This window comes from Sus scrofa, chromosome X, assembly GCF_000003025.6.
Source record: "Sus scrofa isolate TJ Tabasco breed Duroc chromosome X, Sscrofa11.1, whole genome shotgun sequence".
Classification (NCBI taxonomy): Eukaryota; Metazoa; Chordata; class Mammalia; order Artiodactyla; family Suidae; genus Sus; species Sus scrofa.
Window position 1 is genome coordinate 90,154,150 of NC_010461.5, and position 24,296 is coordinate 90,178,445.

A 24,296-nucleotide genomic window follows, 5' to 3' on the forward strand; every position below is an offset into this window, starting at 1 on the left:
GGGGTTGAATCGGAGCTGTAGCCACCGGCCTACGCCAGAGCCGCAGCAATGCGAGATCTGAGCCGAGTCTGTGACCTATACCACATCTTACAGCAACGCCGGATCCTTAACCCACTGAGCAAGGCTAGGGACTGAACCCGCAACCTCATGGTTCCTAGTCGGATTCGTTAACCACTGAGCCATGACGGGAACTCTGCCTTTCCATTTCTTGATGATAGCAAGAAAAAAAAAAAAAAGATAAGTGTTGCCATGAGCTGTGGTGTAAGTCACAGATGCGGCTTGGACCCCTCATTGCTGTGGCTGTGGCGTAGGCCGGCAGCTATAGCTCTGATTCGAACCCTAGCCTGGGACCTTCCATATGCTGAGAATGCGGCCCTAAAAAGACAAAAAGACCAAAAAAAAAAAAAGATAAGTGTTGATGAGGATGTGGGGGAATTGAAACCCTTGTACACTCTTGATGGGAATGCAAAATGGTACAGCTGCTGTGGAAAACAGTATGGAGATTGCTCAAAAATAGAACTAACATATGATCCAATAATTCTACTCCCGGGTGTTTAGCCGAAAGAATTGAAATCGGAATCTCAAAGAGATATCAGTACTCCGGTGTTCATTGCAGCACTATTCACAATAGCCAAGATGTAGACACCTTCCAAATGCCATTCATTGGTGGATGAATGGATAAAGAAAAGGTATATATGCACAACGGAATATTATTCACCCGTAATAAGGAGGGGGAAATCCCGCCATGTACTATGATGTGGATGAACCTTGAGGATCATGTGCTAAGTGAAATGAGCCAGTCACAGAAGGACAGATCCTTCATGATTCCACTTATATGAGACATTTAAATCGTCAGCTTCATAGAATCAGAGAGATGGTTACTGGAAGCTGAGAGGGAAGGGTTACCAGAGGCTGGGAAACTGCTCGTCAGTGGGCATCACGTTTCAATTACACGAGATGAACGAATTCTTGAGATCTGTGTACAACGCTGTGCCTGTAGTTAATACCGTATTGCACGTGGTACACTTTAAAAGATGTTGAGAAGGTGGATCTCCTGTTAAACGTTCTTAGCACAATAAAATTGTCAGACCAGATCTAGGTCCACAATCAAAAGTAGACTTTGGGGCTGAATCAACAACAGTTGGTGACCATTTCGGGTTAACACGAAGTGCTGAAGACTCTTCTGGGGATTATGGGGAACAGTGGAAAAACACAGATACCTGATTATTTCTCTCCAGCAAAAAGCGCTGACGTTCTGGGCTTTAAATCTGTGTTCCTGGCAAACAGTGAGAATGAAAAGAGGCAGGGATTCTGACTGTTCATTTATCACCTCATGGCTCTCAACCAACAGGGGGCCTTCTTTATCCTATTTAACCTCTCAGTAGACTATTTGCCTTTCGTTTATTCCGCTTTCCAGTCAACTCTTGATTATGTATGTGATAGAGGAAAAAACATTCTTGTGAGTAATAGAAGACCGCCCCACCTTGGCCTCCCTTCTCCACCACAACAGCACCGAGTTCCAGAAATGGAAACCAACCATCAGGAGAGGTAAGGAGGCTGAAAAAAGTTGGGGCAGGGCCAAGCAAATTAACGTTGTTTCTTCTCCCACTTTTATACCTTCCTCCTAAATGGTCTCTGTCGAGTTCCTTTTCTGGTGCCAGTAGGAGATTGCTGGAAAGGCAATGCCATCTGCTTGGATTAAAGTAAAAATACAGGCTTTGAAAAAGCTAAAATACAGGCGGGGGCAAGTCGACTAGGATGCTGTTTTCCTTTTTTTGCCTCTCGCGTCTGTTTTCTCCTCTGTCAGTGTCTCACATCAGAGCACCCAGCTTTCTGAGTGGCAGCTGTGATGCTCAGCTCTGGGTTTGGGGCAAGCTGCAGTATGGCTGGTGCTGTTTCTCAAGACTTGCTTCTTGAGCCATTTGCGTCAGTTGCCTTGGGTGCTTATTCAAAATGTTGATTCCTGGGCCCTACCCCAGACCTATTGAGTCCAGATAAAGGGGGAGGTTGAATGGACCTGGAATATGAATTTTAACCCACTCTTCTCCGGGTGATAATGTAGGCACATTGAACTTGGAGAATGACTTACTCTACTGTAAAGTAACCTGAGGGGCTTCGGAGGGCGGTTCTGGGACATTTTGATTTCCTTCATTATTAGGAGACCAAGTGAGGGAATGGGGAGGCTGGGGCATTCCTGGGGTCAAGAGGGTATTTTTCCGAGTGCAAATAGGGATTCTCTCCTGAAAGGAAAGCAACGAACAATGGAGATGCCGCCATGCAAAATTAGATGGTCCATCGCATTCAGATATTTATCGAGTTACTGCCTGGATAATTGAGAGTTGATTGGGCAAGGACACAAGAAGACTGTGTATAAATTACATACAGACTTGGTCTGCATCCATGTTTCCTTCTAAAGAGACCACCGTCTTCTCTGTTTCAGCATTGTCTTTATTTAAAGTAGCTGGTCATCTCCAACATATTTGGGGTTTTGTGGTAACTTAAATATATAAGTAGTCATTACACGATGCCACTCAATGGCTGTACCTAAATATAACGCTACTAATCAAAATGAGGAGATTGTGCTTATTTTAAGACAGTGGTTGTAGTGTTCCGTCTGTTTTTCAAGCGCTGGCTCCACGGAGGAAAGCAAGGTCTTGTGTTGCATTGCTTTCCAGGCATTCCCCAACAACTGTTGAATGGATTTTGTTCCAAAAGTTTCTGTGGAAGTCTGTTTAGAATTCAGATTGCATTTTCCCATGGACACGATATTCTTGGGGGTCCGGTTCCCAGGCCAGCTGGCAAAAGCCTGTTTAATCTGAAACAGAATGGAAAGACAGTCTCTCGGCCCCTAACTGAGATTCTGGGATTCCTCACGGCGTTTTGATGGGAAAAGGCACCAGAGTCGCAGATCTGTGGTCCTCGGCACACGCCCCTGAGTTTCACTCTCTGAGCAGAAGCACAGGCACTTACCGTTGGAGGGAACCATTTCAACTCCTTCACATCCCTTCCTAGACCTTGTGTGATCTGGCTTCTTCTCACCTCTCCAGCATCATTTCTTACAGGTTCCCGTGGCACTCAGTATAGAGTGTATATTTAGGCCAAAGGAGCTACCTTGAGTTCCCCGAACATGTCTTTGTAACCTCTTGACCATGGAAGCCTTGATCCTCGCACTTCCTTCTTCCTGAAACCTTCTCCTGCCTGCTGCCCAATGGTGGCTCTGTCACAGGCTCTCGAAACTCTGATCCCCATTTTATTATAGCAAGATTTGTGCATGTTTTATGTCATTTCTCTTCCCTCCTGCCAGACTAAATGCTGCACAGAAGCCAAGGTCATGTTTGTGTTAACTCGCTCTGGTTTCCCCAGCACTTAGCATGGTGTCTGGCAGGTAGTAGGTTCTTAATAATTTGGCAGGTGAATGAATGCTTTAGCCCAGGGGTCCTTAACCTTTTCGTAGCAGCTAGACACACGATGGAATTCATGTGTTCCACAGCCTAAGCTGTGGGCTGTGTCAATAGGAAGATAATATTAGGGTTATGTAGAATTCCTGACCGCTATATCTGTAACTCATTCTTGCTCTCTGACCTAAGAAAACATGTGAAAGCATCTTCATCTACCAATTTCTCCTCATAACATGTGGCAAAAAGCATTTTGCAAGTGCAAAAGGGTGAGTTATGAGAGGGATAAACTACAAATGAATAGATATGTAAATAATTTGTAAACTTTGATATTCTCTTATAATCACTTGCCTCAACTTTCTTGCCCCATGAGACATTATTAGTAGGCTGGTAAAGCGGGCTGAGAAGCATAAATCTGGTCCAGCCTCCTTTTACAGATGTGGACTTTGAGAAAGGGCAGCCTTTGGGCCCAAGTCTGTTCTTTAGTTAGCAGCTGTTCTGGAGATTAGAACCTGAGGCTTCTGACTCCCAGGCCGTGGTATCTTCTTCTAGAGGTATATGTCCTATAAATCAAGTTTGTATGCATTAAAACAACTTATCCTTCTGTGCATAGTTGAGGCAGTCTCTAATCACGTGACCAGGGTCACTTCTGGCAATCAATCGAGGGGAAACAGGAGGGTAACATGATGCAAAAATTATGTTGTGTGATTTGGGTGGGTTCGCTAATGCGGGGCCTGGGGGAGAATTCAGGAAGCACCGCCTACCCAAGGCACTGCTTACAGAATTGAGACATAACAGATGGCTCTTCATTATTCTAGGATTCCACATCTGCAGGGTGTAGAACACAACGGAAGGCTCAGTGGGTATTTCTTGATTATGTGATTTGCTGAAATCACTCTGCTGGTGTGATGCTAATACCATTTAGACTTTTTTATACCATCAAGCCCTGGCTATTAAAAATTACACAGGAACCTTAAATACTTGTTGCTTAATGTTGTTTGTGCTTCTGGTTATGATTCTTGTGGGTTTCTTCTGCTCAGAATAGACTCTGCCCTAGGGCTGAATTCAAGGACACAGCCTAATGGGTCACTTAAGTCAAGTTCAAAGGCATTGGGGAGAGAGGCCCATCTGTAAGCCTGTGACCCAAGGTTGTGTCCTTGTGGAAGGTATGTGGTTGGCTGGAGAGAATAGCATAGCTCATTTCTCACCTGCCTTCCTGTGGGACCCACTCCAGGAGTCCCATGTCAGGCTGGGTATTTTTCCCCGTGGTGAAGAAGACAGCCAGCAGGTTGCTAATTCAAAAGATCATGAGCCCCATAAGTCAACCTCAAAGGCTTGCAAGAGCCATGGCTCCTTCCACGGGGCCCCCCAAAGTCCTCAGAGACTGGTGGGCCAGTACCATAATGAATGAGAAAGAAAAGCACCATTCGGTGTGCCCCTTGAAGAAAAGGTAATGTATGACTTTGTATTCCCTCCAAACACCAGTGTTTTTGCTCCATCACAGTTTTCTGGCCATACCTCCTCTTTAATGGCACTCTGAATAAACTTGGGTCTGTCTGTCTGGACTTCGGGAAGCAGAATGAGTCACACACCACCAAATTCTGGGCCATTTGCATCTGCCTTATTTTCTCCCCATGACATAGGACAAAAAAGCGTTTGGTTCCAGGTAACAATGCAGAGCTTCCTGGAGTGAACCAAATGTGGAAAGTGTTGTAATTTGAGGCAGTTTTCAGAAAAGAGCCCCTTCTGTAGAGTAAAGAAAGACTCCTTTTCCTTTTTTTCTTCCTTTTCTTTCTTCTTTTTTTTTTTTTCATTTATGCCTCATCACATTTTGTCCAATTTCAGCTCATTGCAGGCTGAATTTTCCTTTTGATGTCTGCTTTCCAGAATAGCCCCTGACTGCAAAAAGGGAACAAAGGGCCAACTCCGTGGCTTTCAATTTGCAGCGTCCCCAGCCCTTTCATCCATCTCAGTGCTTCCCGAGTTGGGAACAAAACCTGAGCTCCAGGGTCAGAGCACATACGGAGGAAGAGTGCTTTTTCAAACTCCAAGCCCATGCGGATTTCATGTTTCATTGTCATTTCTGCTTTGCAATCCAGGGCTGGGTGCAGGTAGGGAAGTGAGAGAGGGCTTGGAGGAAAAAAAAAAGTTGGTTTGTAACCTCTGGCAAAGCAGACATTCCCGTATTTTGTCAGTTGAATTACGAAAGTATGTTTTTAAGGGTTTCATTTGCTAAGCCAGGGTTGCTTTCCATCTCGAGGCCGTATGTGTCCAGATACCCAGCCTGGAAGATGAAGCAGGAGTTTGATGTGCTGATGTTTGTTGTGCTCACTCGGACCTATGCCTTTTGTTCTCTAGTTTCCTGTCCATTCTTCAGTGTCCACTTTGCCTCTTCTGCCTTCTTTGGTTGCACATCACAGAAGACCTATCTCTTTGCGTTCCCAACTTGTTGTCTTGGTTACAGACATCTTTGGCCTGCCCCCTCCCCCCCTCTTAGAGGGGGACATACTGCTTATAAAAGAGTTTTAAAAATAGTGGCTGAGAGCTCTTTCTCAAAGGATACTGGGGTATTCAGCAATGGATAGGACTGGGGTTTGTAAAGCTGGCTATACCTTGAAATCACTCTGGGATGCTCTAAAATCCTGCTGCCCAGGCTCCACCCCCAGCCAGTTGAATCAGGATCTTGGCAAACGGGCCCCAGGAATAAGGATTTTATTTTCATTTAACTGCCTAATTAATTATTAGAATAATTACATTAGATAATAATTAGGCAGTTTAATGAAAACAAAATCCCTAATTACACCATTCTAATGTGCATTCAGCATTTAGAGCCATTGAGGTTTTTTTTAAAATCGTAGTTGATTTACAGTGTTTGAGGTGTACAGCAAAGGGGTTCAGTTATACATATCTATTCTTTTTCAGATTCTTTTCTTTTATACATTATTACAAGATATTGACTATAGTTCCCTGTGCGTTACAGTAGGTCCTTGGTTCTTTTATATCTGTAGCATATATTAATCCCCAATCCCCAATCCTCCCCCGCCGCAGCCCAGTTTCCTCTTTGGCAGTCGTAAGTTTGTTTTCCATGTGAGTCTATTTCTGTTTTGTAAATATGTTCGTTTGTATCGTTAGAGCCATTGAGTTTTAACAGCAAAGCCGAACACCTGGGTTCAGAGCTGCCTGTGATTGCCCTGTCATTGCTGTCACAGACAAAAGAATGGCTCCTTTTCTTCAAAAAAATATCCAGTTATCCAGCTGGCTTGGTGTCTGGGCTGTAACGGTGGCTTGAGGCACTCTCGGGGATTAAAATAAGTCTTTCCAGTTGCTTGAGGAAGGAGCTTATCTGTGGGGAGGCACAGCAATTTCACTTTCCTCAGTACAGTTTGGACAGAACTTTCCGGGTTTTTGAACCTGCCCCAACTCTTTGAGCTGACTCCATCCTCATACTCCAGGAAGTTAGCAGAGTCAGGCACCATGTTTTTATTCTTTGTGACCTTTCCCTTTCTAATTGTGTGTGTGTTTTTTTTTTTTTTTTTTTTTTTAACTTCAAGGCAATGTGACACTTATGGTCCAACACTGGAGACATTACGAGAATATGACGTAGCAAATGAAAATCCTTGAGAAGTCCATCTCTCAGAGATAACCACCATCGCATGTTTTTCATCAGATTTTATGTTTGGTCGTTATTTAAAAACTCAAACAATTTGAGTGTCGGAGGCCAGCTCCCGCGGCCAGGGAGCGTGCACTTCCCGATTGGAGAGGGATGCGGCTTCGGCGAATGTACAGCACAGAGGCAGCCTCTTTTTCCCTTCTTTCAGGGCGCTGGACTGCTCAAATTTTATTGGCATAAGTGGTTGATTATATAGCCAGCTTTTTGCTACAGATTACATCCCAGTGTTAAAAGTACATTGGTTAACTATTACATGGTATAGCAGCCATACATCATGTTTTAAGATCTGTTTTAACTAAACTCAGTGGGTACAATTTAGGGGCAATTAGGTACAATACATCACATTTTAAGATCTCTATTTTTACTAAACTTAGTGAGTACAATTTAAGGGCAATTAGGTACAATACATCATGGAAAGGAGGAGACTCAGTACAAATCATCCCATAGCCAGCCAGTCTTTACAATTTGAAGAGTTCACAGACGCAAGAATTTGGCATTCACAAACCTTGTTTGTGGACTGGTGCTTATCTTCAAAGTGTTACGACAGGGAGATAGTGTAAGTAAATATAAACCAACTTAACTAAACTAGCTATCACTTAAAAGCTTTTAAAATCAAAGACAAAACTCACAGCTAGGTTTTTTGGATAATATATGTCTAACTTCTATGGACCTCATCAAGATCCTAACTCTAAAGTTTACTATATAACTCGTTAATAGATAAACACTATATTTTAACTAAGTTGGATTTAAATAGGGGAAACTCCTTCAGGATGAAATTCTTATTACGTTATTGTTGTAACTTTGCTAAATCACAAATCACCACAGGAAAATAAGAATGGAAAATAAAAATAATAAGTAAATAATCAGGAAAGACTGAGGAAAACTGAATAACAAATAAAACAACAGGAAAGACTAGGTCACCCGAGAAACAATCCATGTTCTCCAGCGCAAACATGGAAATTGCTTTCCCAGGAAAGCCCCAATTCTTCCCCATCAACATCAAAATGAGAGCTGTGTAACCTGAGGCCTATACTGTGCAGGCAGGCTTTCATCCTGACCAGAGGCCCGCCTTCGGCATGCACTGTTCAGGTGAGCTTTTATCCTGACCAAAAGCCCACCTTTGGGTGGTACCGTTCAGGTGGGCTCCCTTTCTTGGTAAAGAACTGCCTTCAGCGTTTTTCTGCCATCAGGCAAGGTCCTTTTTTTGAGTCCCTGCATTTTTTCGGCTCCCCACATTTGAGGAGTTCCCATCGTGGCGCAGCGGAAGCAAATCCAACTAGGAACCATGAGGTTGTGGGTTTGATCCCTGGCCTCGATTAGTGGGTTAAGGATCCGACGTTGCCATGAGCTGTGGTGGAGGTCGCATATGCGGCTTGGATCCCACACTGTCTTTTGTCTTTTGACAAAAGACAAAAAACAAAACAAAAACAAAAAATAAACCCCCCAAAACCTCAAAGAATTTGAAAGGAATCAAACGAAGGGTGTGCGTGTATAATTCCTTCCAACCCCTGACCCTTAATCTACTATTTTCTCTGTCCAGAAGCAAGCCAGTATTACCAGTTTCTTGGAAATCTTGAGAGGCATTCTATGCATGAACAAGGCTTAACTTTTTTTTTTTTCCTTGTCTTTTTAGGGCTGTACCCGCGGCATATGGAGGTTCCCAGGCTAGGGGTTGAATTGGAGTTGCAGCTGCTGGTCTACACCACAGCCACAGCAACTTGGGATGGGAGCCATGTCTGCGACCTACACCACAGCTTATGGCAATGCTGGATCCTTAACCCACTGATCGAGGCCAGGGATTGAACCCACATCCTCACGGATACTAGTCTGGTTCGTTACTGCTGAGCCACAATGAAAACTCCAGCTTAACTATTTTAAAGTGACTTTTTGACTAGGTAGTCAGGTCTCTCCACCTACCCTAGAGACATCTGTTTGTCTCATTGATTCATTCAACGAGTGTCTGATGAGCATCTTGAATGTTTCAGACATTATGTTAGCTTCGGGATCTACAGTAAGGACCAGCACACAGCCCTTGCTCTCTAGGGGCTTACAGTCTAGTCTAGCAGGGAAAATTGGCATTTAACAGACACAGAGGTACTATCAAATGAGAAATGATGATGAGTACTGTAAAGAAAAAGAGCAGTGTTTATATGCGACACTCCCGAAACAGTGGTTGATAAGAGTCCCCTTCCCCAGTTTTCTGACATGGAGGGGAGGATGGGAGATTGGAAGCAAAGACATAAGCTCCAACCTTTATTCTTGCCAGCAGTTTTCTTCTTTCCTGCCAGGATTTTCATCTGACAAAATGACCTGCTGAGAGTTAGGGTAATCTGCTAGCCAGCTTTATAACTGCTTGACAGAGTGCTGTCACGTCCGCTGGATCAGAAACCCTTTGTCTGGCAGATTGTGAACTTCTTGCAGACGGCAGCTGTGTCCTGCATCCCGTTGTGTGCCCAGAACCCCAGCAAGGACAAACTGATGCGGGCACTCAGTGATAGGCCCTTTGTAATTTTTTTTCTCCTCGATGAATTTTATTACGTTTACAGTTGTACAACGATCATCACCACTAAATTTTATAGCATTTCCATCCCAAACCCCCAGTGCATTCCCCCCCCCCCCCGCCCCGCCATCCTCTCTCCTTTGGAAAACATATGTCTGTTCTGCAAAGAAGTTCATTCTGTCCTTTTTTTAGATTCCACATGTCAGTGATAGCATTTGATGTTGGTGTCTCATTGTCTGACTGACTTCACTTTAACATGATCATTTCTAGGTCCATCCATGTTGCTGCAAATGTCATCATTTCTTTCCTTTTAATGGCTGAGTCATATTCCTTTGTGTATATGTACCACATCTTCTCGATCTACTCCCCTGTTGATGGACTTTTAGGTTGTTTCCATGTCTGGGCTATTGTATAGAGTGCTGCAGTGAACATTGGACTACATGTGTCTTTTCGAGTCATGGTTTTCTCTGGATAGATGCCCAGGAGTGGGATTGCTGGATCCAATGGTGGTTCTATTTTTAGTTTTCTGCGGAGTCTCCATGCCGTTTTCCACAGTGGTTGCACCAATTTACATTCCCACCAACAGTGTGATAGGGTTCCCTTTTCTCCACACCCTCTCCAGCATTTATTGTTTGTAGATTTTTTGATGATGGCCATTCTGGCCAGTGTAAGGTGGTGTCTCATAGTGGTTTTGATGTGCATTTCTCTAATAATGAGTGATGTTGAACATATTTTCATGTGTTTTTTGGCTAGGTCCTTTTATTACATTCTTATTTTATGACTTACCAGCCCTTCAATTGCTTGGTATTCTCACTCCCATTTTTAAAGATGAGAAAACTGAGGTTTAATGAGGAGTATGTATTAAAAAACAGTTCCCTCTTGGAGTTCCTGTTGTGGCTCAGCGGGCTAAGAACCCAACTAGTATCTATGAGGATGTGGGTTAGATCCTTGGCCTTGCTCAGTGGGTTAAGGATCTGGCGTTGCTGTGAGCTGTGGTGTAGGTCGCAGATGCAGCTTGGATCCCACATGGCTGTGGCTGTGGCGTAGGCTGGCAGTGGCAGCTCCGATTGGACCCCTATCCTGGGAACCTCCATGTGCCAAAGGTGCGGTCCTAAAAAGAATAGCAAACAAACCCCCTCCCCCCAAAAACACAGCTCTCTCTTTTAAAATACTCCTGTGCCTCTCCTTCTTCTGCCAAAATCTGTGACCGTAGTCACACAGCTTCTCAGTGGCCGAGCTCTGCACACATTTGCCAGTCCACGTGGCGGTGACCCTGACACAGTTGGTTCCCTTCCTACAGGGTGTCGGCCACCACTCATCCCTCCTTTGATTTGACCTAGGTTCTGTCCCTTCAGAGTTGTCTGGAAGTTTTGAAGACAACAAGGTCCTCCTATTTCAGATATTTTTCTGGGATTGGGGTCAAGATAGCATCATGCTCCTTGATGGGTCAGAGGCGGAGGATGCCTGGGGCTCCGCTAGAGGTCATGACCGGCTGTACTCACTACCCCTGCCCCCCTCCTCTTCCAGCTTGTGTCTTGGGCTGGGCTCTGGCCAGAGGGGCAGAGTCACACTTAGTTTCCCTCCGTCTGACACTTGTCTTAGGCACTATGGGGAGTGGAGGAGGCAGGGGAAACTCCTCAAAAGAGGAATGAGGGAGACAAGAGCTAGTATTGGTGAGAAACACCAGCTTTGGTATCAGATAGTTCTAGGTTCGAGGCCTGACTCTTCTCCTTCCTTAGCTGGGTGACCTTAGGCAAAGTTATTTAACCTTTCCTTCGCTCAGTGTCCTCGCATGTAAACGGGGGTGGCGTGGAGTGGAAAATAGCATTTACCTCATAGGCTTGCTGTGAGGAACACATGGATATGGTGCCAGGCACATAGCGAAGCACTCAGTAAAAATAGTTGCTGCCACTATCATCATCATAGTCACCACCACCACCACCACCGTCACTACTACTGCTGTTGTTATTTACAATAGCAGGAGACTAGGGCATCATAAGTGTATTGCACCAATACGTGTGAACGGCGTTCAGAATCATTCCGATGAGGGTTATCCAGGAACTTTGGAGGAGGTAGAAGAAATGGAAAGAAATATGCCAGTAGAGCAAATAGGACAGTGGAAGGCTGAAGTCAACTGCAGTGGGGACAAAAAGGAAGGAACAGACCCAACGTCTGGCACCTTTGGACTCTGCTATTACTTACTGTCTTCAAGGCCAATCTTTCCAGCCCTTTATGGCTTCCAGTAGGGGTCCTCCATTCCTGCTCGGAGTTTAGATTGCGGCAGTCAGAGGGGGGCTTGTTGCTGGCTACTCTGGCTAGGGTTTGGAGGGTGTCTGTACCTTGGTGGAGTTGACATGAGTCCTAACGCTGCAGTTTGGTTGGTGGGTTCAAAGCCTGGTTTTTATTGGCTTGCGTAGGGATGTTGGTCTCAAACTCCCCAACCTTACAGAAGATGGCTCGATAAACCATAAGGTGGATGAATGGAGCAATGATGGGAGAGTCTTACGAGAGAGAAACTGTAGGTACCTCACACCTTTATATATTGACAAGAACAGCCTTTTCTTTCTCCACTGCTGGAAAACACCAATGACAGTTTTTCTTTTTGCTATTTCTGTTTTCTAGTTCCATGCAAACTGTGTGTGCTATGACCATGTTATTTTCCTGAGTTGCTTTTTCATCTTCTTCATAAGATTTGGAAAATACCCACTTTTCAGTAGCAGTGTAGTTAGTGATTTCTTCTAAAAAGAATGCTCTTTTTTTTTGCTTTGTTGTCAAATTCTTACATTTCCAACAGAGACGCCACGAATGGCTATGCACTGCACAACCCTAGGAGAGGGTGCCATTCACATAGACTATAATTGAATGGCGCCACTAGGGTTGTGCAGTGCACAACCTGCACAACTGTACTCGGCGGTCCTGGCATAACATAATGTCCGTTTCCTTCATCAAGAGCAAGTTTTGGGGAGAGGTACAAGTATGGAACCATGCTCAGGGACTTAGATGGGGGAGGGGCTGAAGCTGTGAGCTGCAGCTATAACTAGGAAAGGGAGAGCGAGGTGCAGTTGTGGCTTTTAGAAGATTATCATCTGGCGGTGGGAACCATCCTGTGGGAGGAATACTTAGCTTCATTCTTTCAGTAAGTACATTTTTGAGGGCCTACTATATGAGGGTTGAAGAGTAGGGCAGGTTTTGCATAGCAGGGAGCATTTGAACTGGGCCTTGTAAGAGAAGCGAAGCATAACCATGTGAAGATGAGTCGTGAGGAGAGAGTTCCAAGGTCAAGGAGCAGCAAGAGGAGAGACAAAAATGGGGAAGTGCATGGGGTATGCGGGTAATGGTAAATCATTCCATTTGCTTCCATTGAAAGGCACCTGAAAAAGGGTAGTGAGCAATCATGCTGGTGGGGGAGGGGGTTGGAATCATGCTGGGGGAGGGGAGGGGCTTGGATCCCAAATTAAGGACTTTGGACTTTATTCAGCTAGCCATAAGGAGCCATCTGCAGTTTATTTTAAAATATACATATAGTCATTTACCACATAATTCACCCATTGAAAGTGTTCAATCAGTTCTTTTTTAGTTCACAGTATGTGCAGCCATTAACCACAGTGAGTTGAGAACATTTTCATCACCTCGAAAAGAAGCTCCATACCATTTTGCTGCCACTCGCTCTCCCACCTGTCCTTCCGCCATTCCCCTAGCTCTAAATAACGACTGGTCTGCTTTCTGCTTCAATAGATTGGCCTGTTCTGGATGTTTCTGAGATGGAGTCCTATAATATATGGGCTCTTTTGACTGGCTTTTTTTCACTTTGTATAATGTGTTTAAGGTTCATCCCTGCTGTAGCATGAATAAGAACGTTGACTCTTCTTTTTCTTTTCTTTTCTTTTCTTTTTTTTGCTTTTTAGGGCCACACCCGTGGCATATGGAGGTTCCCGGGCTAGGAGTCGAATCGGAGTTGTAGCCACCGGCCTACACCAGAGCCACAGCAACTCGGGATCTGAACCATGTCTGCGACCTACACCCCACTCAGCTCACGGCAATGCCGGATCCTTAACCCACTGAGTGAAGCCAGGGATCGAACCTGCAACCTCATGGTTCCTAGTCGGATTCGTTTCTGCTGGGCCATGACGGGAACTCTAGAGTGTCACTCTTCTTTATGGCCAAAGCATATTCTATTGTATAGGTAAACTGTATTCTGTTTATCCATTCGTCCAGTGATAAGTATTTGGGGAGTTTCTGCCTCTGAGCTGTTATGAATAATGTTGCTGTTTTATAAATACAACGTATCCATGTATAAGTTTTTATGTGGCCATTTCTCTTGGATATATACCTAGGGGTGGAATTGCCGGGTCATATGATAACTCTGTTTCACGTTTTGAGGAACTGCCAAACTGTCTTCCAATATCGCAGCTCCGTTTTACACCCGTGCTAGCAGTGTGTGAGACTGCCAGTTTCTCCGCATCATCATGAACACTTGGGAACATCAGGAACTCTCTTTTAGCCTTCTTGCGCGTGCAAAGTGGTGTCTCGCTGTAGATTTGACTTGCATTTCCCTAATGACTAATGACATTGAGTACCTTTTCATGTGCACATTGGCTGATTGTTATGTCTTCTTTGGGAAAAAAATGTCTATTCAGATCCTTAGCCCATTTTATTTAACGTTTTACTGAGGTCTAGTTGACTTAACAAGGTTGTGATAATTTCTGTACAACAAAGTGATTCAGTCATTGCACATATCCATTTTCTTTCAGATTCTTTTCTCACATAGATTATCAGAGAATACTTCTCAGCACCCCCCCTTTTTTTTTTTTGCTATTTTAGGGCCGCACTCTTGGCACATAGAGGTTCCCAGGCTAGGGGTCCAATTGGAGCTGTCGCTGCTGGCCTACACCACAGCCACAACAACACTGGATCTGAGCTGCGTCTGCAACCTACACCGCAGCTCACGGCAATGCTGGATCCTTAACCCACTGAGCAAGGCCAGGGATTGAACCTGCGTCCTCATGGATACTAGTTGGGTTCGTTAACCACTGAGCCATGATGGGAACTCCTCAGCCCATTTTTTTAATTTGATAGTCTATCTTTTTATTGTTGAGTTTTGAGAACTGTCTATATATCCCACATACTAGACCCTTACCAGAGACAGGATTTGCAAAAACTTTTCCCCAATCTTTGGGTTTTCTTTTTACTTTCTTGATAGCATGCTTTGAAGCACAGAATATTTTAATTTTCCAGAAATACAGTTTACCTGTATTTCCTTTTGTTGCTCATGCTTTTGGTGTCACATCTAAGAATCTATTGCTAAATCGGGACCATGAAGATTTACCATTGTGTTTACTCTGAAGAGTTTTATAGTTTTTGCTTTTATGTTTTAGTCTTAGATTTTGAGTTCATTTCTGTGACTGGTTGTGAGGTAGGGGTCCAAATTTCATTCCTATACATGTTGTCCCAGCCAGTTCTCCCAGCACCATTTGTTGAAGAGACTTATTTCCCCTTTGAATGCTCTTGGCACCCTTGTTACAAATCAGTCGTGAGGGTTTATTTTTGGACTTTGAATTCTATTCCATTAGTCTTCTATGTCTCTCCTTCTGCCAGTTCCGCAGTGTCTATTACTGTTGCTTTGCAGTAAGTTTTGAAATCAGGTAGTGTGAGTCTTCCTACTTCATCTTTTTCAAGATTGTTCTGGCTGTTTAGGGTACCTTGCAATTCCATATGAACTTTAGACTTAGCTTGTTGGTTTGTATACAGGGGTCAGCTGAGATTCTAATAGAGCTAATCTAATAGTGTTGAATGTCTCATCTGACATTTTTAAGGTGCAGAACATGATTAGGGCTCTGCTGTAGGAATAGGACCCTGGCAGTACTGCATGAACTAGAATAAAGAAGGGCAGACCCTGGAGACCTGGAGATCAGATAAGAAACTGTTCCAGGAATTGAAGAAAAGGAGAGGGACTGAACTAGGAAAAGGTAATGCGTATAGAGCTGAGATTTATTGGAAAGGTTAGAGTGTCAAGATGACAGGACTTGGGGACTGACTACATGTGGGGCCTGAGAAAGAGAGGCGGCATCAAAGATAGCCCTGAGGTTTGATGATAGGCTAATTGATTGGGTTACAGTACCATGTTTTTTAACTTTGTATTTTATTTTATTTTAATTAAAAATACATTTACTGGAGTTCCCTAGTGGCTCAGTGCATCCAAGATCCGGTGTTTTCACTCCCGTGGCTCTGGTTACTACTCTGATGCGGGTTCTATCCTTGGCCTGGGAACTTCCCCATGCTGTGGGCATGGCCAAAAAAATAAAATAAATTTTGAAAATTGAAATATAGTTGATTTAGAAATTGAAATATATATGTTGTTTTCATATTCTTTTCTTTCTTTCTTTCGTCATTTGTCTTTTCAGGGCTGCACCTGCGGCATGTGGAGGTTCCCAAGCTAGGGGTCTAATCAGAGCTGTTGCCGCCGGCCTATGCCAGAGCCACAGCAACAACAGATCCGAGCCGTGTTTGCGACCTACACCACAGCCCACTGCAACGCCGGATCCTCAACGGACTGAGCGAGGCCAGTTATTGAACCTGCAACCTCATGGTTCCTAGTCGCATTCGTTTCCGCTTTGCCATGATGGGAAGTCCTCATATTCTTTTCCATTATAGTTTATTAAAAGTATTGAATATGGTTCCCTGTGGTCTTCAATAGGTCCTTATTTATTTTATATACAGTAGTTTGTAAAAACTTTGTGTTTTAAAATGATTTTTGATTTACAGAAGAGTTGTAAAGATAGTACGGAGAATTTCTGCGTACCCTTCCTTCAACTTCTAATGTCTACGTCTTGTATAACCATGGTAAAATTCCTAAAACTGAGAAATTAGCATGGGTACTTGAACTAATAGACTTTATTCTGAATTCACGAGTTTTTCCACAAATGTCCTTTGTCTATTCCAGGATCCCACATTGCATTTGTTGTTATGTCCTCGTAGTCTTCTCCATCCGTGACAATTCCTCAGGCTCCATCTTTCATTTTCTTGTTAATATCGAAGAGTGCTGGTCAGTTAGTTTGTAAAATACTCCTTCTTTAAACCTGTTTGACTTTTTTCATGATTGCATTTGGGTAATTTGGGCAAGTGATGCTGTCCCCTTCTTGGTGCATCATATCAGGGGTACATGATGATATGCATTATGACTGGTGACCTTAACCTTGGGCATTTGGTTAAGGTGGTGCCTGTCAGATTTCTCCACCATAAAGTTGTTGTTTTCCCTTTGTAATTGACAAATACTCTCCATGCAACAATGCTATTCTTTTCACTACTCGTCAGCATCTATCACCGGTTCTGTCCTATAGCAAGTATTGCCACAGCACTGCCTAGTGTTTCCCGCATGCCTTCTTTTGCCTTCATCAGTTGGAATTCTGTTGGAAGAGCTGTCCCTTATCTCCCAATTTTTGAGGGAACAGTTAGGGAAGAGGTTAAGGAAAGAAAATGGCAAGTTGAGATTTAGGCATGTCAGGTCGGAGACACCTGCGTGACATCCAGATGGAAACACCCAGAAAGCATTTGTTACCTACCTTGAAACAACGGTTGAGTTTAAGACCTTGGAGGCAAGTACTATTATTCTTTTCCATTTAGAATGTAGAAACTCAAGTTCAGGGTGAACATCTGAGACATAGCGGGAAATACAGCGTTGTTGAGGGCCTTCCTTGATTGCCCTACAAACAACGGTGGACTTTTTCAGTGACTCACCAATGCTGATTTAAGATTCATCAGGAGGGAACAATTGATAATCAGATGCTAGCTCTCAGTCTATTATAGCACTATGTGCAACCATAGGGAGCCATTTAATATCCCAAATTAAATAAAACCTGAGTACCTAATGAGTTGTACGGGCCATTGGCAAAAAAAAAAAAAAAAAAAAAAAAAAAAAAAAAAAAAAGAGGGGTGTTACCTGGATTTATTGGAGAAGGCTCTGTTGGGGAGATAGAACTTGCTATGGGCCTGGATGCAATTTGAGAGGCGAACAGAAAGGACATCCAGGAAGGACGATACTATGCATAGCTCGTACTTGGGTTATTCCTTACAATGTGCCAGGCACTGAACTAAGTGCTTCAAACCTTCAGTCCTCGCATCCACAATATGAGTTAGTACTAATGTAATCCCCATTTGACAGATGAGGAAACTGAGCCTCAGGTGTTTAGAATACTCTCCTTGTAGGCAGCTGCACCTGGGAAGCCAAGTAATATACTAGCACATTTATTATGCAGACATGGAAATAGAACAAGTGCAGGCAGAGGAATTGGAAGTTTGGTATGAGCCCTTGCTGGTACAGCTCACAGTAGGGATGACGTTTTCTTTCAAGAGCAGAATAATTATAGCTGCTATGTATTGCGTGCTAGCTATGTGCTAGACATTGTGCCAAGGACTTTGCTTGCTTTATCTCATTTGATCCTCTCCAAAGCCTCGTGAGACATAGGCACTATTTTTATTCCTATTTTCGAGGTGAAGATTCCGACAATCTCATGTCCGAGGTTACTGTGCTGGTGAGTGGCAGAGCCAGCATGTGGTCTAAAATCTGTCTTAACTCTAAAGTCTATCAGCTTACCCACTTAGCGATGCTACCTGTCCTGCTTCCATCTTAATAGGGATGAATTTGGCAATGGGACCAGAAAACTTGATGTTCATAAGCTAGGGTTCTCTGGTCCCTGGGTGGTGCTTAGATGTGGATACTGCCAAATATATACGCCTTTGTTACTGTCCTTATTCTATTCCTCAATGATCGGCCAACCTCATTCTTTGGGTATAATTCAGGCAGGTTACAGTCTGGTCTTTCAGGTCTGGGGACATTCTGGATTTGAAATGAATTTGCAATCTTTTAAATCCATTGTATGTTGATTTCGAAGCCTAAGAAATTTCTTAGTAGGTACTCTAATTTCCCTTTCATCTAAATTCATGAGAGAAGGCTCCTTATATTGACAAGAATAGTCATTTCTCAGAAAGAGATAAACAGAAGGAATTAATGAGAGGATATAGGAAATGGTGCTTTCTTTTGTAATTTGAAGAGTAAATATGAGGTAGCCTAAAGAAGACAGATGAGAAGCCCATTCTGGAAGCATGAGTATGATTAGCAATGATAAAATTTCTTGATATTAGAGATTTACAATTTTAAAATATTAGGAGTTCCCGTCATGGCTCAGTGGTTAACGAATCTGACTAGGAACCATGAGGTTGCAGGTTTGGTCCCTGGCCTCACTCAGTGGGTTAAGGATCCAGCGTTGCCATGAGCTGTGGTGTAGGTCACAGACGTGGCTCGGATCTGGCATTGCTGTGGCTCTGGTGTAGGCTGGTGGACCCTTAGCCTGGGAACCTCCACATGCCGCAGGTGCGGCCCTAGAAAATATAGGAAGACAAAAAGAAATATTATGAAAAAAGTTAGTGACTCTTTTTTTAATCCCAGGGTTGCAAAAGACTTTCAAAGCATGACATCAAAGGCAGAAGCCATGAAGGAAATGACACATATGTCTGGTTGCATAAAGATATAAAAATACTTCCATTCATTGAAGAAACAGAGCTATGACAATGGCAACATGGGAACAAATATATGTAATAAATGTAAATGGTCTATTAGATGTCATTAAAGCATAAATAGCTCTTAATACCCAATAAGAAAAAGAACATACCAGTTGAAAAAACAGGCAAAAGCCACAGGTGGTCACATCCCAAAAGAAGAAATACTGCTGGTCAAAAAACATGTTAGAGAGATTAATATTTCTGGTAATCTGAGACATGCAAATTAAAGCAATAAAGAGTGTGTGTGTGTGTATTGTAGGGGAGGAAAATTAATTTTCCTCTACCCTTCTAAATACTTGGCTGAGATCCCCTTGTAATAAAAGACAGCACACCAAGGGGAAAACCAACAGATGTTTAATAACTTGTATACCTTCTGTATACATGGGAGAGACCCAGGAAAATTGAGTAACTCCCTGAAAGGCTGGAGCCAAGATGAGCCTGTCTTTAGGGAATGCTAGACTCTGAAACCCGTCTGTGTAATATATACTTTGCTGTCCAGGTAGGTTTGTGTTTGGAGATGTCTTATCTCGTAGAGAGACTAGATTTGGTGAGTTGTGTGGTGACGCAGGTGTGAGGCCACTAGGGTGCCACCCGGTATGCCTTGGGGGGTCAGGGGGCAGGGCTAGCGGCTAAAGAAGAGAAGGCCCCGTGCGGCTGAGACCACCTCAGGTGTGAGGTGTGTTGATCTAAGGACATGGGTTCTTGCCAGAAAGATTATCAGAACCGTCCCCCTGTGTTTCTCCACCTGCAAAATGGAGTTTCCTAGCAAGGCCCCGCTTACCTCCCAGGCTAGGGGTAAATAGAAGTGCTTTGTAGCATTTCTCTGTATGCCGCCTTTGTTTGCACTTGCAAGTGTCTGCTCTTCCCACTCTGTTTGCAGCTGATGGGACAGTTGAGTTTTCCATCTGCTAGGCTAAAGCACATGCTACCAAAATTTGGAGGCAGTTGGCAGCCAATCAAAGAGAGCAGGGTTATGCAGGCCAAGGCTGGGGGCCTTCCGGCCTCAGAATTAACATGTCCTCACGAGACTCCTTTGGTTAATGGTGATTATGGATGTGGCTCCAGCAGGACAAAGCAGAGAGGTTCATTATTATAAATCTGTGAAGTCTCCAGAGGAGACTGAGTTTACGTCCTTTTCTGAATCTGCTTTTTTGATTAATGGCTACATATATCTGAGTTAAAGATTGCTCGAAAAAGCCCTCTATCCTGGTCTTTGGACTAGACGGGCAACACAGGGGAGGATGGCCGATGTGCTGGTTGGAATGACATGACCACACGAAAGAACTGTTGGAAACCTCATTTAGAGGCAGGACTAGATGTGTTGCCTTGCATGAAATCAAATCCATGATTGAGTTGGGCCTAGAGGCTTGCTTTCTTTGGTAGGTTTCTGGGCTTCTGGCATAGGGCTCGTGGATCAGAACCAGCTAAATAGAGCAGTTACAGGGAAATTGCTGACTTATTCCCCACATCTGCTTATTTATCTCCTCTTGGCTGTGGGCCTAGAAAGTAAGAGTTAACAGTGGGGCCTAGGGTCACATTTTTGCTTCTCTGTATTAGCATGTTGGAAATATCTAGGCTATTCGAGAAGCTCAGGAAGACTACTGGCATGGCTCTTAGGTGACTCCAGAAGGATTCTTTCCAAGGTGGTTGAGGGCCCCTGGCTACTTTCTATATACTGTAGCTTTCTGAGTGAGGCTTTGATGGGCCTGATGCTTGGTAGCTATCTATGTACAGCCTCCAACTTGGTTCCTTGGCTAAGGTGAGTAACTTTACTGCTGGGTCAGTGGTAAAGAATACAGCTTTGTTTCTTGCTTTTCTTGGGCTGCTCCTGAGGGGTGGGGTGGGGGAGTGGGGTTAAGTTCATGTCTGGATGTTTGAATCCAAGTTGACAATCCTTATCTCAAACCATTAAGGAAGGTCAGATGTATTTCCGAAGTCTGACTTTGCTGGATTTTAGAAAGGCAGTGGAGTGTTTTACAGACACTGCCCAGTGGGGGCTGGGACAGCACCCATGATCAAAACACATTCTTTTTTCAGAAAACATATGAATACTCACCATAAGTGAAAGAGTCTGTAAATAGCCTCAGCTCAGTTCAAGTCATATTTGCTGCCAAATTAGTTTTGAAAACAAAAAACAAAAAACAAAAAAAAAAAACACCAACCCCCCCCAAACCCCCAGACTCTCAGTTTCTTGAGCTTTTTGGATTTGGTGATTACAGATAAAGGATTGTGGACCTGTCGTGTAATTGTCATTGGTTTTGCACTTTTAATCAAATTGATCCACAGGGGAAAGGCACGTTCTCCATGGCTGTTTTCTTGGCAGGGTTCTCTGATGAGGTATTGTGCGGGCGATGGACTCCTGCCCGTGTTCCTTTCAAGTCCTCTTTTCTTTCCCATTCTTTCTCTTCTTCTTGGCGGGGATTCAGGCAGGTGCCATTACTTAACAGTGAGTTTCCTGATAGTACCCTTTCCTGCTAAATGTAGGTTCCGAGAGGGCTGAAAAACAGATTTGAAAGACTAGACCCCTGACAAAGCCAAACCAGCCCATAATGCAGATAATGTCTATTCACAAATGCTCACCACGAGAGAGGGCCCCACCTCCATGGATTTGGAAATGTGCACCATTAAGTCACTGTAGGCGAAGTAGCTCCATAAACATGAGTTGCATTCTTCTGTCCATCCTTTGGCATATCTGGCTGCCTGGAGTGGTTGTATCTCCTGGGGCGTTTGTTAAAACCCTTAGATTCCTGGAGTCCCAGACTTCAGAAATCAGCATTCCTAATTGGGGGTGGGGCGCAGGAATTGGCACGTTTTATAAGTGCTCTTGCAAGGGGTTTTTCTCTGGCCTTCTTGAGAACCTGTGCTTTGGTGCCACCAAACTGCCACAGCTGCAGGTTTTCAAAGGCTGTATGTAACCCAGGCTTAGATCAAACCCAGTAGCTTGGAACTATTTGTCTCATAGAAGGGCCAGGTTATTTTTGTTTGGTTTGATCAGGGTGGAAAATAGAAGAGTAACCACCTAGTCCTGCTTAGAAACACACCAAGCATAGGTGGAGGAGGAAAAATAACTTCCCCTCCGCCTGCTAGGTTCTTGGCTGAGACACGCTCCCTCCCAGCAATTAAAGACAGGTTAACAGGAGAAAAACAATGGAAGTGCAATGACATGTATGTCTCCTGTACACATGGGAGAGGCCCAGGAAGACTGAGGAGCCCCCTGAAAGGGTCCAAGCCCCCACCTTCAAAGTTAAAAGGAGGTTAGCAGCCTGAGGATGGCAATATTGATAGGGTTGCCAGATAAAATTCAGGATGTCTAATTAAATTTGAATTTCAGATAAACAATGAAAAATGTTTTAGTTTATGTCTGTTCCACGCAATATTAAGAATATCCTAAAGCGTGCATTGTTTATCCGAAATTCTGATTGCACTGGGCATCCTGTATTTCTGTTTGCTAAATCTGGCAATGCTAGGTATTGAATAACCCACCTTCCCCCTTGGGTAGCAAACCAGATGGCATTTGTGTACTTGTCCTATGCTCAGAATCTATTTTTACTTGTCCTGAGTTTAGAGCTTCTCATACTGGCTACTTGTTTCATACTGAAGTAGAAAAATTGAATATCTTCGAGAGGTTAAGAGGAAGTGTTATAGAGTCTGTGAAGGGGTTCAAGAGAAGCTTGTCCCATCTGTTACCCCCCCAACACTTATTTCCTCACTCTCCATCCATCTCTTTCCCTCTCTGTCACTTCCCTATCTCTTCCTCTCTCTCTCTCTTTCACACACACACACACACACAGAACATAAATGCACTCGCAGATGCATGAGCAAACACCAACATGTTTGGAAAACCGCCTGCTTGCCTTTTAAAGTTTTTTATATTCCATTTTTTGGTGTAAGAATTTGATTGTTATTATTAAAGTAACCCTATCTCACTGTGTCCAGCATTTCTCTTGATAACCCTGCTTCATTTTTTTCTGTTGCAGATCTTTCTACTGGCCTGCCCTCCATGCCCGGGAGCTATCGTCATCTTCAAGTAAGGGACAGTTGTTCTTCTGTTGCCATTGCTGAGCTGTTTGGTCTATTTGATAATAAAGGAGGATGACCACGTTGCTGTGACCACCAGTGCTTTGTGTCTGGGCTTCCCAAGGGACAAAAGCCTTTGAGGGCCCGATGACACAGGGAAATGCTGTAGGTGGAGATTTGGCCTTTTGTGCTTTTGTCAAGCCCTGACGCATCCTGTGGTGGTTTCTGGCCAAGGCCTGCTCCCTTGGCAGGTTGCTGTCCTCCTTAAGTTTCCCTTGAGAGCATGCTGGGGGCCAGACAGCTCCCCTCCTCTAGAGAATCTTTGTACCCTGGTTCAACTGCTCCACTGACGATACTTTGAAGGCCTTTGTTCTTCTTGTGTTTTATGGGTCTGTTGTTGTTGTTGTTACTGTTCAAGTGCAAATTAAAGCGAGGAGAGAAAAATATCACCTTAGTAGTACAAGTCCTGACTTCCTTTAAAGTAGCAAGCATCAAATCCATTGAAGTGTATTGTAAGCAAATCGTGTTTATCTGAAGGCAAGATTGCTTAAGTGAAATTCTCAAGAGTCTTGGAACTCTCATTTTAACCACGAGGAGTTGTGACCGTCTCACTTACCGAACCTTTTATTAGAGTTGCTAATGAGAAGCTAAATCCAAATTAATTTTGTCTCTTTCCTTCTTCTCTGGCCCCCATTTCGGGCTGGTTCTGAGCAGTGAAATGGCCACAAGCCAGAGGAAGGGGACGGAAAAGAGCCCAGCAGATCCGTGGATAATTGAGAGTGGTGTAAATGGCTTTCTGATTTACTTAAGTCATTAACGTGTTAGGTAGAGGAACATATAGCCCATTCTCTGCTTCAAATAGCTCCTGAGAATAGCCACTTAGTCTCTTGCCATAGGTGAGTAACTTTGTGCTGGATGAGGGGTAATGGATCCTGATTTCATGTGTCTCTTACTTGGACAGCTCCTAAGCACGAGGGATATTTAACTCCGCTTTCCTCCCTTGACTTCCCAAAACGGGCTCAGTTTTTCAGTATAATATTTTAAAGGTAACGTTTATTGGTTTTATCTCATTATCATGAGAGTAACTTCTCATTATAGAAGATGCAGAAACACATAAAGAAGAAAATAAACATCACCCCTAATCCTACCAAGAGATTAT

General features: G+C 43.7%; 1 protein-coding gene and 1 non-coding gene across 6 annotated transcripts in view; both read left to right on the forward strand.

Moving 5' to 3' along the window:
- TMEM164 (transmembrane protein 164) overlaps nucleotides 1-24,296 on the forward strand; it is a 184,382-nt gene that overhangs the window by 48,857 nt on the left and 111,229 nt on the right. For all 5 annotated transcript variants that reach the window (XM_021080004.1, XM_021080003.1, XM_021080005.1 and 2 more), the window contains one exon: nucleotides 23,098-23,147. In XM_021080004.1, coding sequence (XP_020935663.1) covers nucleotides 23,098-23,147 — 50 coding nt within the window. The remainder of the gene's footprint in view (nucleotides 1-23,097; nucleotides 23,148-24,296) is intronic.
- Nucleotides 12,376-12,458, forward strand: MIR652 (microRNA 652). Its single transcript, NR_049178.1, has one exon. It is a non-coding gene; the product is annotated as a microRNA 652 (primary transcript).